This window comes from Dipodomys merriami, unplaced genomic scaffold, assembly GCF_024711535.1.
Source record: "Dipodomys merriami isolate MVZ:Mamm:240054 unplaced genomic scaffold, mDipMer1.0.p SCAF_249, whole genome shotgun sequence".
Classification (NCBI taxonomy): domain Eukaryota; kingdom Metazoa; phylum Chordata; class Mammalia; order Rodentia; family Heteromyidae; genus Dipodomys; species Dipodomys merriami.
The window spans coordinates 458269-478048 of record NW_027203926.1 but is presented as its reverse complement, the minus strand read 5'-3'; the positions used below and the strand labels follow the sequence as shown (position 1 = coordinate 478048).

The 19780-nt window shown below is 39.6% G+C and overlaps 1 protein-coding gene and 1 long non-coding RNA gene across 2 annotated transcripts; one reads left to right on the top strand and one right to left on the bottom strand.

Moving 5' to 3' along the window:
• Positions 1–966: 966 nt before the first annotated feature.
• On the top strand, positions 967–13044 carry LOC138836099 (cytochrome P450 2C19-like). The gene is made up of 9 exons (XM_070034591.1): positions 967–1306; positions 2234–2396; positions 2572–2721; positions 6041–6201; positions 6942–7118; positions 8522–8663; positions 10045–10232; positions 12213–12354; positions 12510–13044. Exons 1-9 carry the CDS (start codon positions 1139–1141, stop codon positions 12689–12691), a joined length of 1473 nt encoding a protein of 490 aa, XP_069890692.1. The 5' UTR covers positions 967–1138; the 3' UTR covers positions 12692–13044.
• LOC138836100 (uncharacterized) lies at positions 10797–19087 on the bottom strand. Its single transcript, XR_011374900.1, has 5 exons — positions 18880–19087; positions 18723–18757; positions 17116–17171; positions 12869–13063; positions 10797–11224 (listed from the first exon to the last, which is right to left on the bottom strand). It is a non-coding gene; the product is annotated as an uncharacterized lncRNA (long non-coding RNA).
• Between the last annotated feature and the right edge of the window lie 693 nt (positions 19088–19780).

Here is a 19780-nt window from a genome sequence, read left to right as displayed (position 1 = left end):
TTCAGGAAGCCAAAGAGCATCACAATGCCCCTTAGAAGATTTAAGTGAAATTCTAGTCTGTCTACCTATGTGTGACATTGGTAGTTCTTTTCTGTTTGCCTCTTCATGGTAAGGCTCATGCTACTTAATGTAACTACAAACTACAAACATATGGATTAGCTTCATTCATGATGTATGAGGCAAGGCAGATTTTAAATTTAGTTACTAATAAGTTGGAGGTTCCAATTATTGAGAACACATCTCAAAATCTTTAACTAAGCAAAAAAGTTTTTTTTTCTTTTTTGTCAGTCCTGGGGCTTGAACTCTGGACCTGGACTTTGTCTCTGAGTTTCTTCTACTCAAATCTATGGTTCTACCATTTGAGGCACAGCAACCTTTTTAGCTTTTTCTGGTAGTTTATTGGAGATAAGAGTCTCACAAGCTGGGTGTCTGTGGCTCCTGTCTGTAATCCTAGCTACTCAGGAGGCTGAGATCTGAGGGTCTCAGTTCAAAGCCAGCTCATGCAGAAAAGTCCATGAGACTCTTATCTCCAATAAACTATTCAGAAAAAGCCAAAGCGGCCCTGTGGCTCGAGTGGTAGAGTATTAGCCTTCAGCACAAAGCAGCTCAAGGACCATGTCCAGGCCCTGAGTTCAAGCTTCTGAACTGGCACAACAGAAAAAAAAATGTATTACAAACTTCCTTCCCAGGCTGGCTTCAAACTGTGATCCTCAGATCTCATGTGTAAGCCACAAGTGCCTGGTGCAAAGAAACATTTTTAAATACACAATTCCTACATCATTCAAAGTAGCCTCAAAGTCATAATCACCTGTGAATATAGAATTCGAGTAATTTTCTGGTGTGAGATGATTAACTTAGTATTTCTCAGACATGCTTGTCCATTAAAAACCTCTTGGCCTGTTTAAATTGGCAATTTGGGGTTGGCCATTAGCCTGATTAAATTACAATCTCCCATTTCATTCTGGAAAGAGGGACAAGAGTAAACGACTATTTTCTCTTTCTCTGTCACTGGGACAAAGTCCATTCAGAAGAGAGATTAGAGTGTACTAAAGTGGGACACACTAAATTCTCAGAAAACATCAGAATAGCTTTCCATTACAAGTAAGAAAAGAAGTGATTTCAATAAGAGAAGGCCTCAATGGATGCAGTCCTGGTCCTGCTGCTCAGTCTCTCATGCCTGCTTCTCCTTTCACTGTGGCGACGGGGTTCTGGAAGAGGGAGGCTTCCTCCTGGCCCTACTCCTCTCCCAATTATTGGAAATACCCTGCAGATTAATTTTAAAAACCTCAGCAAATCTTTAAACAATGTAAGTACTCTTCTTGCTCCTCTGATGGTTTACAATAGGAGATAAATTGAACCAGGCTTTAAAAGAAAAAGTTAATATGGGAGGAAAGTTATTACAGATTATCATAAAGTAAAATACTCATGTACATTTCCTTATACCAATGACTTTTCCAGATTTTTCTGCTTTTTATCTTTGTGCTCTTATATATAGAGAGAGAAAGGAGGGGAGGAGGGAAGGAGGAAAAAGGAGGAAAGGGAGGGAAGGAGGGAACGAAAGAAAGAAAGAGAGAGAGAGAAAGGAAGAAAGAAAGAAAAGCTTCAGTGGAAAAGCATTCTGCAGGATAAGAAATAGTTTCTCTGTGATGTGTTTCATGTGCTAGGGTGGCTTCTGTGGACTCACTCTGTGTTTTTAATAGCGGTGGATCCCAAGTTGAGCTGTAAAAATACTAGTGATTTTTATAATGCAGATTTCTGTGGTTCATCACAGGGCTATGAGAGTGTCAGCAGTAAGAGCCTCACAGGTGGTCATCTGCTACTGATTTGGTGTACAAAGGAGAATTATAAATCCCAAATATCAAATGTTGAATAAGCAGAGGTTCCAATTTGAGTCTTATGCTTCTTATCCATGGGACTCTGAAGATGAATTTAGAATCCCCTGACCTCAATTTCTTTCTTTGTGAAACATGACACATCTGCTGTGTGTTTGAATGTGAAGATGAGTTATAATGGTGTATCAACTGCCTGGTTCATTGCATGGCATATTGTAGGTCATCTCTAAGTGACAGCTATATCAAACAACATCCTACAATGTATCAACTTTGGAAATATTTGAAGTGTGTGCAAAAATAAAGAAAAAATACAAGGATGGTATCAAGTTTAATCAGGCTCATCCTGAGGAGCAAATAGTGATTTTTTTTTTTCACTAGGATTTTTTCTTTTCATTTTCCAGTTCTCAAAAGTCTATGGCCCTGTGTTCACTCTGTATTTGGGCATGCAGCCCACTGTGGTGTTGCATGGATATGAAGCAGTGAAGGAAGCTCTGATTGACCATGGGGAGGAGTTCTCTGGAAGAGGCAGGTTCCCACTGGTTGATAAAGCTAATAGAGGTTTTGGTAAGTATGTACATGGTATTTGTTTGTGTGTTGGGCAGAAGATGTGGTGATAAGGAAGACAGAAAAAGAGGCCTAATGGGTTCTTAAGTCAGAGCTTGGCCATCCCTGTGGATGTCATCTGTCTGCTTCATCTTCCTTGCTGTGTTCATCCATGTTGCTGCTTCTCTTCATTTAGGAATTGCTTTCAGCAATGGACACAGATGGAGAGAGATGAGACGCTTCTCACTCATGACTTTGCGCAATTTTGGGATGGGGAAGAGGAGCATTGAAGAGCGTGTTCAAGAGGAAGCCCGCTGCCTCGTGGAGGAGTTGAGGAAAACCAAGGGTGGGTGCAGCTTTCTATCACTAAACTTAACATAGCACTCTAGATAAAGAAATAAAGTGTTAACTTACTATTTTAAGTATAAGTGATAGGATTTAAGCAAGATAATTTGATAGTTACCACAGCCCAACTTGGAAATATATGAAAGTTTTAGAATAGAAAATTCATATCAGAAAGCACTGAAATAAAATGTGTATTGGTATTCTGTCCCAAATTTTGTTTGCTTTTATTTCAAATCAGAAATCATAACTATAGAGGTGGAATACATTCTCTGAAGAGTTAAGAACCATTCCACTCTCTGCACACTATAGCTTCTCCGTTGTCTTCATCATACCAGAGAATACTTGCCCAATGAACAAGGAGGAAAGAAACAATCAACCCTATAGATTCCAAATCACAGGAAAGCTGCTTCCATTCTTTTATTTTCTTTCTTTCTTTCTTTCTTTCTTTCTTTCTTTCTTTCTTTCTTTCTTTCTTTCTTTCTTTCTTTCTTTCTTTCTTTCTTTTTATTGTGAAAATACCGTACAGAGGAGTTACAATTACATGGGCAAAGATAATGAGTACATTTCTTATCAAGCATTGTTGCCTCGTCCTTTGTTTCCCCTTCCCATTCCTTTCCATACCTCCCCCTGTCCCCTCACTTTTTGTCCTTCTCCCCCCCCCCACCAAAGTTGTAAAGTTTGTTTTTTGACATAATGACTTGCACATCTCATTGTTGCAATGGGTCTACCTGAATCCCTATTTAAATGATTTGTTTTTTCCCTTCCCCTCCACAAATTATAACAACATCAAATACAGTGAAAGCAGGGGTTATATTGTGGGGGAGGGACATACAAAGCAACAAAGAAATCATCTTATAAATATGTTAGAAACAATCGCATGAAAGAAAAGACATTTGGATACTTATCTTGGGGTTCATTTCATCTAATATCAACTTATCTGACCTTTTTTTCTTGTCTGAGACATATACTAGTTATTGCAAATAAGGGAAACCATGGGGCCTATGTTTCTTTGAGCCTGGCTTACTTTACTTAATATAATTTTTCCAAGTCTTTCCATTTCCTAACAAATGGGGCAATGTCATTCTTTCTGATAGAGGTATAGAATTCCATTGTATATATATACCACATTTTCTTGATCCATTCATCTACTGAGGGGCATCTGAGTTGCTTCCATATCTTAGCTATGGTAAATAATGCTGCAATAAACATAGTTGTGCTGGTAGCTTTAGCATAGTCTTGTTTGTGATCATTTGGGTAAATGCCCTAGAGTGGGATTGCTGGGTCATAAGGGAGCTCTATGTGGAGTCTTTTGAGGAACCTCCATACTGCTTTCCAAAGTGGTTGAACAAGTTTACCCTCCCACCAACATACAGTAAGGTTCCCTTCTGTCCACATCCCCTCCAGCATCTGTTGTTATTAAAGTTCTTGATTTTTGCCATTCTAACTGGGGTAAGGTGGTATCTCAATGTTGTTTTGATTTGCATTTCTTTTATGGCTAGAGAGGTTGAGCATTTCTTCATGTGTCTATTGGCCATCCTTCTTTCCTCTTCAGAGAAGTTTCTCTTTAAGTATTTAGCCCGCTTATTTATTGGGCAGTTGTTTCTTTGAGGATTTGTTGTTGGGGGATTTAATTTTTGAGTTCCAGGTATAGTTTAGATATGAGACCCTTGACCATTGTATGGCTAGTGAAGATCTTCTCCCAATCTGTGGGCTTTCTATTGATCTTGCTAGCTATGTCCTTTGCCATGCAGAAGCTCTGCAATTTCATGCAATCCCATTTGTCCAACCTTTCTTTGATTTGTTGTGTTTCTGGTCCCTATTAAGAAAATTTCGGCCTGTGCCAACAAGACGTAGGGTTTCTCCTATTCCATCCTGTAATGTTTTCAGAGTGACTGTTTTGACTCTGAGGTCTTTGATCCATTTGGAGTTGATTCTGGTGCAGGGTGATATATAAGGATCGAATTTTAGTTTTCTGCAAGTAGTTAACCAGTTTTGCCAGCACCATTTACTGAAGAGGCTGTCTTTCTTCCATTCTATTTTTTTAACTCCCTTGTCGAAGATTAGATGACTATAGGTCTGTAGGTTCATTTCTGGGTTTTCAATTCTATTCCATTGGTCCTGAGGTTTGTTCTTGTGCTTGCTTCCATTCTTTTAAACTAATTGGTATGCCCAGTTTCATCAACATGTCCCAGTAGTTCCTCAATACCCCCCAAAGCATTGTGGGAAACATTGGTGGAATATATCATTTTCATTTCTTGGTTATCTCTTAAAGGAATTCTCATGACTTATTTTTTCTGTAAAAGCCACACAACTGTCAATTTTTATCATTATTTCTTCTTTCATAATACTTATTGTTTATATGTTTTGTGTAAGCATATGTGGTGGCATAAATATACAAAATATACACAATGTAAACTGATTCAAGTATTGTCAGTGATTATATAGCCTTACATCAATTTAGTCTGCCTCCCTTATCATTTTGGCCTATCATTATTTCTGATGTTATTAGATTTTGTTTTAGTGAATACATAGTCATTATTGTCCTCCTATTGCTGACTCAGCTACTATGTGCTTCCTGCAGATTATCTGCTTAGGTCCTAATTGAGCTTGTTTTTAGTACACATTATTTGTACAGAGGTACAAATCATTGTAACATTTCTATGTAAAGTTACAATGTATGTTATGTATACTCTTCCTATCATTTCTTCCTTCTTCTTCTGTTTTTGTGTACCACACCTGGGGCTTGAACTCTGAGCCTGGGTACTTACTGTCTCTTACCATTTTGTTTAATAGTCTCACAAACTTTTCCTGGCAGGCTAGCTTAAAACCCTGATCCTCAGAAAGCCTCCTGAGTAGCCAGTTTTATGGGCACCGATTATGAGTGCCAGCCACTACTTGAATTATTATTCTCTTACCCCATAGTTCATCTCTACTGGTTGAATTTGTGATCCTTTCAAGTATTCACTATTTGTCATAAGCTTCTAGGCCTCCATTACTTGTTTCCTATCTATATTAGTGCTGTGTAATCTATGAGCATTTCAAACAGGTATAATGCTTTTCTGAATTATCCCAGCAGACAGCTGAGATACAAAGGGGGTGAGCAAGGCAATGAATATGAACTAACTTTCTTTAACTACTTAGGTTGTAATAGTCAACTCAGATTTCAGGAAAAAGTGATGTGTTGACTAAATATATGATGAATATTTGGCTGTTAGGAAAATTTGTATGTAAGATAGTACATATAGTTTCTAAAGTACCTTTCTTTTAGTATTTTCTATGTACAATTTACTGAAATTTTATAATTATTTTCTGTTCTTCAGGCTTACCCTGTGACCCCACTTTTATCCTGGGTTGTGCTCCTTGCAATGTGATCTGCTCTATTATCTTCAAAAATCGTTTTGCTTATAAGGATCCGGAATTCCTTAACTTGATAGAAAAATTGAATGAAAACATCAAGGTTCTGAGTTCACCATGGATACAGGTGAGACCAAGATCATTTCTCCCTGAGAAGACCCAGGTCCTCTTCTTTTCTGATAATTCCAACTCTATTTGGTATGGAAGCAAATGTTCAAAAAGCTTAGTCCTATCTAGTACATCCTAAAGACAACTGGAGGATGTCTAAGCGAAAGGTGCAAATACAGAGTTGGCTTCCCAGCCTGTTAGCTCACTGCTCTTTGTTTTACTACTAAGTCCCAAATGGGTATCTCTATAAAGTATTTTGTTCATTTTCAGAAATATGACCAGTCACTTAATAAACATCCAGGTCCTTTCTAAAAGAATCCAAACCCCACGGGCTTCTCCATCAATCAACTGCTCCTCTTCATTGTAGTATTAGGGACTTGTATTCTAAAGTTTGAAGAGAATCAGGAATCACTTGGTAGGATCTGGGTAGATGATGGCTGACTGCTATCCTAGGTGACTAGAGAACCAGGTTAGAAAATGTTTCCTTTTATGGTGTGTGAATCATAAAAGGCCTCACAAGATGTTGCTGAACTGAGTTAGCGTGCCTTAAATTCTGCATAAAGAGAAATCCTTTGATCATGGAGAAATCACTTAAATACTCTGGCTCACAATTGGGTTTTAAGTCATCTTTTCCTAGTTTACATATACAATGAAAGTTTTTCCTCTTGATACACAAGATGCTTTGTTCATATTTCTAGGTAAAATTTATAACCAGACTTTTCTCTTTCTTATTCAGTCAATTACTGGTTTTCATTGTAGGTCTGCAATAAATTCCCTGTTCTCATGGATTACCTTCCAGGGAGTCATGATAACTTACTTAAAAATTTTGCTTATTTGAAGAATTATTTCATGGACAAAGTGAGAGAACATGAAGAAACACTGGATGTTAACAACCCTCAGGACTTTATCGATTGTTTCCTGATAAAAATGAAGCAGGTAAAATGTTTACATTCGCTCAGTTATTTGATTGCTGGGCATTTTGTGGTTGCTTAACTAGTTCTGTATTTACAAGAGATGCTTTGATGATCAGGGCAGCAATTTTTTTTTGTCGGTCATGGGGCCTGAATTCTGGACCTGGCACTGTCCCTCAGCTCTTCAGCTCAAGGCTAGCACTCTACCACTTGAGCTGCAGCACCACTTTGGCTTTTTCTGCTTATGTGGTGCTGAGGAATCGAACCCAGGGCCTCATGCATGCAAGGCAAGCACTCTACCACTGAGCTACCTTCCCAGCCCCAGGCCAGCAATTCTTGCTAACATTTTATACATCTTTTATGTGCATGAGTCTACACTAAACAGCCTGGAAAACATTTTTCATGTTAGTCATGCCCTAGATGAACATAGGAAACAAGCAGTTGGCAATTCTACATCACAGCAGGCCAGTTGGATACCTAAGCCTTGGCAACTGCTGTAACTCCATCTCATCCTATTTGGGCAGAAAATGTGTCAACTGCCTTTCTTTATGATTTATGGTCTCTTGGGTTTGTACATTCCAATTCCTTCTTTCATTTGTTCCTTAGTGAAAGTGACTGGTTGCCTTCCATCTATACTACAATGATGACCTGATTTGATCTTAATGAGCCTATCCTTATTTCCTGTGATTCCGTCTAGACTTTTTTGCCTAAGAAGACTTTTTTTCTTTTGGGTCCAGTCATGGGGCCTGAACTCTGGGCCTGGGCACTGAGGGCAGCTCTTTAGCTCAAGGCTAGTGCTCTACCACTTGAGCCACAGCACCACTTATGGCTTTTTTCTTTTTGCTTATGGGATGCTGAGGAATTGAACCCAGGGCCTCATGCATGCAAGGCAAGTGCTCTACCACTGAGCCATCTTCCCAGCCCCCCTAAGAAGACTTTATCATTTCAACTACACCATGAGTCTATAGTATATATGGAGGCCAGACATTTTTTTCTATTGTTGGGACTTGAATTCTGGCCTTGGGCACCACTGTCCCTGAGTTCCTTTTTGCTCAAGACTTGCACTTTACCACTTGAGTCACAGTGCCACTTCTGCCTTTTTCTGTGATTGACTGGAGATAAGAGTCTCATGGACTTTCCTGCCCAGGCTGGCTTGGAACCATGATTTTCAGAGCTCAGCCTCCTGAGTAGTTAGGATTATAAGCTTGAGCCACTAGTGCCTGACTGAAGCCAGTAAATTTTTAACAAAGAAGTGGAATGTAAACACTTGACAAAATAAGTATATAAGAAGTGGAGTTTGGGCTAACCAGCACTAGATTCTCCTAATACTGTGATTCCTCCAGTTTCTGTGTTTTGTACCACTGTAAGGTATTTTAGATTCAGTGTCATTAGATATACATGTAAATCAATGCATCAAATTATTTCTAGGAAAAGGACAATCATCAATCAGAGTTTAATTATGAAAACTTAGCATGTACTATAAACAATCTGTTTGGTGCTGGGACAGAAACCACAAGCACAACCCTGAGATACTCTCTGTTGCTCCTGATGAAGCACCCACACATCACAGGTAGGACCACACATGAGAGTTAAGTGAGTTCTGGGGGTGGGGATGGGGGGAATGCTGCTAAGACACAGCCAGTGTCTTTCATTTCATTTGTTAGAGCCACTTTACTGTTTAACCATCTGTGCAACCAACTAAAGCCTGGGGAAGATGACCGAGAGAAGGAAGGATAATGCAGCAGTAGAAAGGCAGGGCAATGCACTCTGTTGCTGTATCTCTTTTTCTGGGAAGGTGATTTGTGGCAGGAGTTGTGACTAATTGGCATAGAATCACATATAGGTCTTAATACCAAATAGCTAAGTTGAGGATGTGTTTACTGGTTCACACCTGTAATCCTGGTTACTAAGAAAGTAGAGATCAGGAGGCTCATAGTTCAAGACAAGCCCAGTCAGAAAATTTCTAAGATGCCATCTGATGGACAGGCCAGGTGTTGTGTTACGAATCTATAATTATAGCTAAGCAGGTGTCCATAGTTAGGAAAATAGCAGTGTTTGGCCAACCCCAGCCAAAAATGTAAGATGCTACCTGTAAAATAACTAAAGCAAATAAGAATGGGAGCCAGGGTTGGAGTGGAAAGGCAACTATCAATCTACAGCAAGGCTCTGATTTCCAAACCCAGTCCCAGTACCACAAAAAAATAAAATACAATTCATTTGAATAATGAGTCTATTGTGAATTGACATCTATTTTATTATAATCCTAGTGGAGAGAGAAAGAGAGAGAAAGAGAGAGAGAGAGAGAGAGAGAGAGAGAGAGAGAGAGAGAGAGAGAGAGAGAGAGAGAGAGAGAAAGAGAGAGAGAGAGAGAGAGAGATCTGTGATCTGTGATCTGTGTTCCTCCAAGCTGTGTAAAATTGCTATTTGGGAGTGAGAACAAGGCTGAAAAGGAAGCTTCCCTTCCCAGCCTTCCTCCATGTCTCCATTCATCAGGAAACCGATTTTCCTCCACAAGGAGAGGGTAGCTTTGGAGAGAAACTGAGCCTGAAAAGCCCTGTACACTGGGTTTCATAATAACAGAGAAAGTTGTACAAACAGGAATGTTAAAGATTTACCTTCAATTTTGACAAACCATCCCTTTTTGTTCTCACTCATAACTCCTCAATGTAGCAACCAGCTATATTTCTAGATAGTTTAAAAACAAACAAGCAAGAATCTCTCTATATTTTTATGATATTACTGAAAACTTTTCTCCAGGTTCCCACCAACATTAAAGGAATAAAGGGCACCTACCCTAGACAGGATGCCACAGAATTGATAACACCTGACTTGAGGATGAAATCATGAAATATTTCATAGACAGATACGTAAATGTCAGGGTCTGATGGTGCAGGAAATGTCAAGAGTGTGTCCTGTCACCGTGTCACTGTTCATTATTTGTGTCTCGCCAGCTAAAGTCCAGGAAGAGATTGATTGTGTGATTGGCAGACACCGGAGCCCCTGCATGCAGGACAGGGGCTGTATGCCCTACACAGAGGCTGTGCTGCATGAGATCCAGAGATACATTGATCTGCTCCCCACCAACCTGCCTCATGCAGTGACCTGTGACACAAAGTTCAGAAACTACCTCATTCCCAAGGTGAACTCTTTTCTCTGCTGCCCCTTAGCGCCCCTGGTGTTTCCAGATTTGCAGTACCATTTCAGATACCTGCCAACACAGAAGAGAGAAGCTGGAACATATTTCATGTGGCAGCATGATCTATTATGTGCAGTGTCCAGTTTGGGACTATTAATCTTAACCATGGGTCTTTATAACTTAAGTGAGACTCTTCCAAACTTGTTCTGCCTATTTAGAATTGTTTTTCTGGCTAGTCACAGGTGTTGAGAGTTCAGAGTGAATGTTCAGAGTTCAGTTTGTTCATTTCCCAAAAGATTCGGCTGAGAGTTTTGTCAGGACATTATTTAAACTATTCATAATTTTGTCAGGTGCTGGTGGCTCACACAGTAAAGCTGAGGATTGTGGTTCAAAGCCAGCCTCAGTAGGAAAGTCCATGACATAACGTAAAAAAGCTGAAGTGGCGCATAGCTCAAGTGGTAGAACTGTAGCAATAAGTAAAAGCAGCTCCAGAACAGCCCCTAGGCTGTAAGTTCAAGCCTGGCACACACACGCACAAAATATCTGTACATAATTTTGAAAAGAATTTATTTCCTTCAACTTAACACTATGTCCCTAATTCATTTGGACTTTACCACTTAAGCTACAGCTCCACTTGTGGCTTTTTTGGTGTTTATTGGAGATAAAATATAGGTCTGCCAGGTCTGGCTTCAAACTGGGATCTTCCAACTTCAGCTTCCTGAGTAGCTAGGTTTATAACACCCCAATGATATCTCTGCTTGTCATTCTCCTAAATCAGAAATCATTCCCTTGCCTTTGAGTGCTTCTTTCAGTATGTCAACTTTCCAAAAGAACCAAAAGACAGCATTTCCTAAGTTCCGAAGGTGATCCTTTGTCATTGTTTTCTGTAAATTAAATTCCAGATATAATTCATAATGAAGATAGCATAGTATGACACTCTCTTCTTTGCTTCCATTGATGATCTTTGCCTGACCCAGTGATTCTGCCCTGAAATGCTAAAAAACAAAACAAAACAAAAACAAACAGATGAAATTTCTAATTCTATCCTCTTTTGTTTCTTCCAAGGCTTAATGTTTCCTACAGAATTCTCTGTATTGAAACAATCTGAATTGTAACAGCTTATTATAACAAACCAATTTTAACAAAAGGCCTGCTTTTTGGACTTGATTTTCTTTTAATTTTTTATGGTTATAAAGGTAAAGAATATGTTTCTTTTTTGACAGTGTTACTCCCCCTCCATATTTTCCCTCCCATGCCCAGCCACAAGTTGTATTGTTCATTTGCAGCATAGAGTCTAGTGAGTGAATTGTTTTCTTTGTTCACCATTTTGATGTTTTTATTGATTGATTGATTTTGTCACTGATGGGACTTGAACTCTGGGCCTGGGTGCTGTCCCTCAGCTCTTCAGCTCAAGGCGAGTACTCTACCATTTGAGCCACAGCTCAACTTCCAGTTTTCTGAGTGTTTTATTGGAGATATAGGAGTCTCACGAAGTTTCTTGCCCAGGCTGGCTTTGAACCGTGATCTTCAGATCTCAGCCTCCTGAGTAGCTAGGATTACAGGTGTGGGCCACCAGCACCCGGCTTGATGTTTATTTTTTAAATCCTATACACATATACTCTGAAAATTCACCCTTTAAACAAAATCTAGCATTGATCCACAACCCAGAGAGGTACATGGTATATATAGTGACAAACTGGAGTGGGAGGTGGGACAGGCACAAGGGCCCACTCTTGAAGAAAACGTGAGCAGGTCAAATGTTTTTGCTATCCCTGAGTGACTAGAACTTCAAATGCTTTTTGAGGGCACATTATCCTAATCTTTGCTGCTATTTTCAGAAACAGCCCCACTGATTGCATCATCTGCCTCATAGGAAATGTCATTGCTCTGTGGTTTTTTGTTTGTTTGTTTGTTTTAGCTAGGACTAACACTCAGCTTCATGATTTCTTTATTAACCTGGTTTTCTGTGTGTGTTGTTTCCAGGGCACAACCATATTGACATCTCTGACATCTGTGCTACATGATAACAAGGAATTTCCCAACCCAGAAACATTTGACCCTGGCCACTTTCTAGATAAAAGTGGCAACTTCACGAAAAGTGACTACTTCATGCCTTTCTCAACAGGTAATACTCTACCATTCGTCCATTTACCTATGTAACTTCCATCCCAAATTCCATCCAACAACTGTATTCTCTGGGACAGATAGAAACACTGGGCTTAATACTATAACAGTTACATACCAGGAATAACTATATTCTGGTGTTTTTTGGTTCTCTAGGAAAACGGATTTGTGTAGGAGAAGGTCTTGCCCGTATGGAGCTGTTTTTATTCCTGACTACCATTTTACAGAACTTTAAACTAAAACCTCTAGTTGACCCAAAGGACATCCACACCATCCCAGTGGCCAATGGATTTGCTGCCTTGCCACCCTCTTACCAGCTCTGCTTCATTCCTGTCTGAGGAGGTTCACTGTCTGCCTGCTACTGTGCCAGCACCTCTTCTGAGACCCTGACCGCCTTCTTTACCTGTGCAGGATGCCTTCCCTCCCCTCAGCGCTCATATGACCTCATGGGCTCAAGATCCAGGAAATCCATTCACCACTCTATAGAGTTAGCAGGGATCACTGCACCAACACACCTGCTATTCCTCATGTCTTATTACAGTTGTTCTGACCATGCCAATTTCCAGTGCACAGCTACAGCTGGGTGGTTTGTATATTATTATTGAAAAACAACAAAATGATTCACAGATATTTTGGAGCCATTTCTTCTCTGTTATGCTCTTGATAATAATCAATCTTGATTGTTCTGACAGTTCTCAGTCTTTCCTTTCCTGTGTCAATGAAGATGAAAGAAAACATTAGTGCAGAGAAGATGCTGTTCTACTCAATGAAAAGCTAGCGAATGTAAGGGGAGGATGGCAAAAAAACAGAATCAGCTGAGTGTCACTCAGTGTTTCTAGATGTTTTAATTTGAACTAGAGGGAAAATTCTTAGAAGTAGATCCAGTTTGCAAGGAAATAGAATGGGAATGAGTCATAGGAAGGAAAATAGATTAAGGTTAGAATTCATGGCCCAGTTTTGATGTTACTGAGAACAAGCAAGGAAACTTGAAATATTATTTAGCCAATCTAAGGCCATGTGTAATGTATGAGTCCATATTTCTGAATGTTTTTCTTTATATATTTTTAGTCTTCTTTCTTTCTTTCTTTCTTTTGGGGGGAGGGTCCAGTTGTGGGGCCTAACTCTGGGCCTGGGCGCTGTCCCTCAGCTCTTCAGCTCAAGGCTAGCGGTCTACCACTTGAGCCACAGCGTCACTTCTGGCTTTTTGATTTTTGCTTATGTGGTGCTGAGGAATTGAACCGAGGGCCTCATGCATGCAAGGCAAGTGCTCTACCACTGAGCTACCTTCCAAGCCTCTCTTCTTTCTAATAAGACAAAAATCACAGAAAACATCTCCTTTTCTATTATTTTTCTACATTCCACGTATTGTTTTATATTCAATATAAATGATGACAGCAGCAACCTGAACTCATTATCCGATCAAACTGTAGAATATAAACAGTGTACATCTAAAACATGATGGCAAATATTTTCCTTGCCTTTCATCTTAAAATACTAAATACAAAGTAACTTCTCATTTTACTTCCTCCTCTATGCCAAGGGAAAAAAAATTTGTCAGGCAATTTGCAGCCAACACTACTGTCTATGTGGATATGTGCATCTTTACATACATGAGTACACACACACTGATCCCTACACTGTAGATATTGTTTGTAGATACAGTTTTATCAATAATTCTTCACGGAATTCTTTATTGCTCCTAATGCTCCTAGTGCATGAGCTTTGTACTTTGCTGTTTGACCACTGTACTCTAAACCAGAAAAACCTTCAATATTATAAAAATATGAGATAAGATTTTTTTTTTTTTTGCTGGTCCTGCGGCTTCGACTCTGGGCCTGGGCCCTGTCTTTGAGCTTCTCTGGCTCAAGATGAGCACATTACCATGTGAGTGACAGCACCACTTTTGGCTTTGATGAGTAGTTTACTGAAAATGAGATTCTCACAGACTTTTCTGCCTGAGCTGGCTTCAGATAAGATTCTCACAGACTTTCCTGCCTGAGCTGGCTTCAAACTGTAATCCTCAGATCTCAGCCTCCTAAGTAGCTATAATTACAGCCTCCAGCACCCAGGTAGATATAATCTTAATAGGTAACTTAATTTCAACCAATATATTAAAAAGATATTTACACTTATGGTATTTTTCAAGATGTTTTGAAGCATATGAACACTGTATGAAGTTCACATCAGGTTAAATGTATTCATATCCTTCCACATTTATAATTTCCTTGAGATATATCATTCACTTTTAGGATAGACACTATATTATCATAACCAATTTCCACTATTGTGTATTAGACATTATAGGTTTTTATCTGTGGGATTGTTTTTGTACTAATCCAGGGCTTGAACTCAGGGTGCTGTCCCTGAGCTTTTTGCTCAAGGCTAGTGCTCTACCACTTGAGCCACAGCTCTGGTTCTGGCTTTTGGGGAATTAATTGGATTAAGAGTATATGGTTTTGTAGTACCCAGAGTCTTGGAGCCCCTCGTAGACCACCAGAGACCTTGGACAATGCAAGCGGCAAAGAGTCGTTTATTAACACACTCGGGAGCACAGACCTCATGCACACCGTTGTAGGGGTGTTAGCAAGAGGCCCTGAACAAAGGGTTACAGCACCTTTTATACATTTTAAGGTAGGGGCAGGGCACCAGTAGACACTCACAGCAAATCACTATGCCACGCAGGAAATTTTGTAACACTCTTTGTAAAATGATTGGCGCTGGGTGACTCAAGGGGGATGGTTGCTTTGGATGATAAGGGTTAGGGGGAATTCTCATAGGTGGTCATTATCTGGGGGTCCAGTTCTGGGAGGAGGATCTGGAATACGTGTTAGCCATTGTTCCAGACTCTGGGAATGTCTGGGGCTTGAGGTCAGCAGTTAGTTATCTATCACAGCGGTTACATTCTTTAGAGTTTGTTGACACAGACCTATCTTTATACTTTAATGTTAGCAAAAGCAAGTTACAGAAGCGAAGTCAGCAGTTAGTGACTGCAAAATGGTGAATATAATTCTCAGTTCTTCAGTTTAACTCCAGCACAAAAGAAAAGAAAAAAAAGAAAGAAGAGATAAGACGATAATGGTGTGACATTGCTCATTATTTTCCTTATAAATATACTCTGTACTTACTCTATAGTCTCACACCTAATTCTTGACAAAACTGCTAGGAAAGTGAATGCTATGGAAAAGTAGTTTTCATTTCATCAATAGTCATGAGTGAGGCCATACTGCAGGCAAAATAGATCCATAGACAATAGAAAAAAGACCCAAGGCACACCCAGTAAGCTCTGAAGCCTAAACACAGTCCATGAATGGATTCCTCTAACTCAGAGGAAAAACCAGCAAGAGAATCAGCAGACAATAGACAATGCATACATAAGAACCCTTGCCGAGTTAATATGATACACACATGTGCATCTGCACAGACATATACACATATGCATATAATTTGAAAGACCCTAGTCCCCTAGGATACTTTCGTCAATGGGAGGGCACCCCAGAAACTCAGACTCCAGGCCAGGCAGGGAGATACAACAAGCAAGAGGAGTTTATTTGGCATTTGCGCAAACGGACTCTGCCTCGGGAAGGGAGAGAGCCCCGAGCAGCAGTTACAAGCCTTTTTAAAGGCAAAAACCACAAGATTAACACATAAGGTCACCATATACACCAACAATCACTTTGCCACACGGGAAATTTTGTAACACTCTTTGTAAAATTCCTGGTGGGGGGGAGGGGACTCAAAGGGGGGTGGTTACTTTGGACAATAAGGGTTAGGGGAGTTTACATAGTTACAGACTTGTGATTGGTTGACATTTGGCCTAGTTTGCTGGTCCTGCCAGGTGGTCGTTATCTCAAGGTCCTGTCTGGGGAATTTCTAAATGGGAACTGAGGAACACATACTGTCTGTTCTTTATCTACAACCACTGACCTTGTCCTGGGGCCGACATCTGGGCTCTGAGACTTTACCCAATTCCTTATTTCCAGGGAGGGTGTTGGTGTTAGCACAAGCAAGTTTACCAAAGCAAAATCAGCAGTTAGCAATTGTAAAATGTAACTCTAATTTTTAATCTTTCAAATTAATCTAACAGGAAGAATAATAATACATCATTTAAAAGAAAATGGATGGACCTGGAAAATAATTCATATTGAGTGAGTTAATTCAGCCTCAGAGAGACCAAGTGCATACAATCTCTCATATATGCAAGTTACACTTAAATATAAACATATATTGAAGCACATATATAGGAACATATATATATATATATATGCGCACATAATCAAACTGAATAAAGCATGGTTTCTATGGTGTAACTCCTTTGAACATTTAACATTTAACACACAACAAAGTGAATACTATGAAGCTGAAACATGTCTTGTCTGAACTGAGATACATTCTAATGGGAGGAGCAGTCATGTGGAGAGAGGAATGGTGAGTGAATGCTGGCCTGTCACTTGAGAGTGGAACCAGGAAACTGGAGGAGAATCATAGGAATTTTACAGACAGGAGAGAGAGGGAGAATAAGGAAAGGGGTAACTGATCAAATGCATCACACAGTAAAGGGATGGTTAATGAAAACTCCTTTGTACAAGTATTCAAGGATAATAAAAATAATTATTTCTATTGTCAATGAAATTAAATCAGCCATGAATAAATGGATGAGGTCAAAGAGAATAAAATAAACAGCTGTATAACATAAAGAAGAAAATTTATGATATAGAGAGTGACTCGAGAAGTAGTTCTGTACATCAAGTGGTAAAGTGCTCACCTTGAGCAAAGCTCAGGGACAATGCCCGAGTCCAGACATAGTTCAAGCCCTAGGACCTGCAAAAAAATAAATAAAATAAAATAAACAGTGACTTAAGAATTGCAACAATGTTAGGTGAAATGAACCCCAAGATAAGGATTCAAATGTTATTTTTCTTTCTTGTGATTGTTTCCAACATATTTATAAGATGATTTCTTTGTTGCTTTGTATGTAAGCCCTGCATTCACTTTATTTGAAGTTGATATAATTTGTGGAAGGGAAAGGAAAAAACAAACTGTTTCAATAGTGTGGGACACACAGGCAGCAAAGATGGCCCTGAGAAGAAGTTGAGTGGACAGAGACCGATTTGTTTATGTTCAGTGCGTAAACAGCTCGGGGGAGGGGGGGGGAGCTTAGGGGCATGATAGGGCGTGACCTTTACAGTGATTCGTTGGTTCCATTTCCTTCCCTCCCACGCAGTCTTTTGCTTTAAAAAGGGCTTGTTGTGTGATAATAAACGAGTTCCTGCTTGACTTGACTCCCCGCTGCATCTGATGGTCTCCAGGGCTAAGGGAGGCTGGGGAATGGGCCAGCAGTGCACTTACCTTTCCTTGGACCCCACCATCTTGTGGGACAGATGAAGACCCGACAAAATAGGGTTACAGGTGGACCCATTGCAACAATGAGATGTACAAAATGTTATTTCGAAAAATGAACTTTACAACTTTGGTGGGGTGGGGCGGTGGAGGGGGTGGTAGGGGGGTGTGGGGTGGGGGTATGGAGAAGGGAAGGGATGGGATGGGGAAACAAAGGAGGAAGCAACAATGCTTGATAAGAAATGCACTGACTATCTTGCCCATGTAATTGTAACCCCTCTGTATGGTATTTTCACAATAATAAAAAAAAAGAAATGCAACAATGTAATTGAAAGTGAAAAACTAAAAGCATATTAATTCAAATAAAAGAAAATACTTGCTTGAAACTGTGACCAACAGGCAGGATCAATTGAAAGAGAGAAAATCAGGAATTGAAGACAAGGGGGATGAATTCACATATTCACTGACAACACAGAAAAAAAAGCAAATAGAAACAGATTAAATAGAGACAATTAGAAAATAGTTCTGAGCACTGTTAAAACTTCCAACAAGAGGGTTAGAGGAATCCAAAGGCACAATTGCAAGGTAAGTCAGATGGTACTGGCAAGATTGACAATTCTAGTTGCATACTAAACACACCTCTTCTACAAATTTTAAATCCAGGGTGGAGAATTCGGGAAATAGTGACTACTTTGATGTGGAAGGTTGACCTCTCTAAAAAAGTGTGTCATTGCTCATCTTCTTTCAGGGAATTATAACAAAGGGCAATCTGTTCAGACTGAGTTTGTTGCAGGCTTGAAAACAAATAGTCATAGCTCAGGGAATCTTGGAATAGCTTACAACAGTGTTTAAGTGAAATATGAACAGAAGAGTTGGTGGTGGACAGGGAGAAGGCCTGACATGGACCCACAGTGACGTTTCAGTGGCTCAAGCAGTGAAGGGTGCAGTGGACGGAAGCCCAAGCACTGAACCCGTGTCTGGCACAGTCAGTACTGAGAGAGAAGTCAGAGGGCTGAGTAGTGTGGAACTTACCTTCAAGTCTTCTGATGCACATAGAGTAATCAAATCTTTGTGATAACCAATGGAAAAACAGAAAAGAGATATATGAATAAAAGCCAAGAAAAGATTTTCACAAATAACAGAAAGTGATCTGAGGCAAATCTACCAAGTCATTTGATTACAATCTTACCTTGTTGCCATCAGCTCATTCCTTAGGAAAAACTGTTGTTGTTTTTTTTAATTTAGAGTACTTGGTCTCAAAGATCTTTCATATCTTTGTAAGAGGAAAAGTTCATGTGGGATCCTCATTTCAGCAGAAAGTAGCTGAGGCAGAGAAGAGACATGTATCTATCAAGGCAAGCTACTGAGCTTGTTTTATGCAAAATAAGTTGGTGTGAATCTTTTTTCTTTAGGGCTATGTGGGTCAAGCAGCAGGCTACTTACTTCATTTTACTTAATTTGCTTACCAGGATCTGGGGTCACTCAAACTCTAAAGATTATAAATGCAAACTTTTCTGACCTCTATATTAATTATTAACTAAGTGCGTGATCATTTGAATGTCACTGATTAAGAACAAAAACAAGTATTGAGCCATAGTAAGCAGTTACAAAATTATTTGCAAACACAGTTGAACTGAATGCCTTCCTCAAGGGGAATGGTATAAGATGTAGGAAATGTGTGTTTTAACTCAGCTCTGCAACAGGTTTTTATGTCTTTCATCAATGTCCTCAATATCTAGGAAGCAGTTTCTAAGCCCTAAAAGGGAAACAATTTTACTGTAGAGAAAGAAAAATGAGAGAATTAAAATGGTTATGATAGCCACATAAGATTTCAGAATCACTATATAGTAGTCTGAAAAAAGTGGCACGTAACTAAATTCTAACGAGTCTTAATTTTCCATACCAAGGAAGATAAGAGGCCAAGAACAGTGGCTCAGACCTGTAATCCCATCATAGGCAATTGCCACTTACGAGGCAAAGATTCAGAGGGCTGCAATTTGAGGCCAACTTAAGCAAATAGCAAAAGCCTGCCTCAACTAACAGGCCAGGCATGGGTGTGTGTGTGTGTTTGTAGTTTTAGCTTTTGTGGA

What these genes read in the sequence shown, in the direction of transcription:
- LOC138836099 (XM_070034591.1), top strand. Translation starts at nt 1,139, where the DNA reads ATGGATGCAGTCCTGGTCCTGCTGCTCAGTCTCTCATGCCTGCTTCTC. An exon ending in TCCTGATAAAAATGAAGCAG is followed by an intron (nt 7,119 to 8,521) that starts GTAAAATGTTTA and finishes AATTATTTCTAG; the next exon opens with GAAAAGGACAATCATCAATC. An exon ending in GAAGCACCCACACATCACAG is followed by an intron (nt 8,664 to 10,044) that starts GTAGGACCACAC and finishes GTGTCTCGCCAG; the next exon opens with CTAAAGTCCAGGAAGAGATT.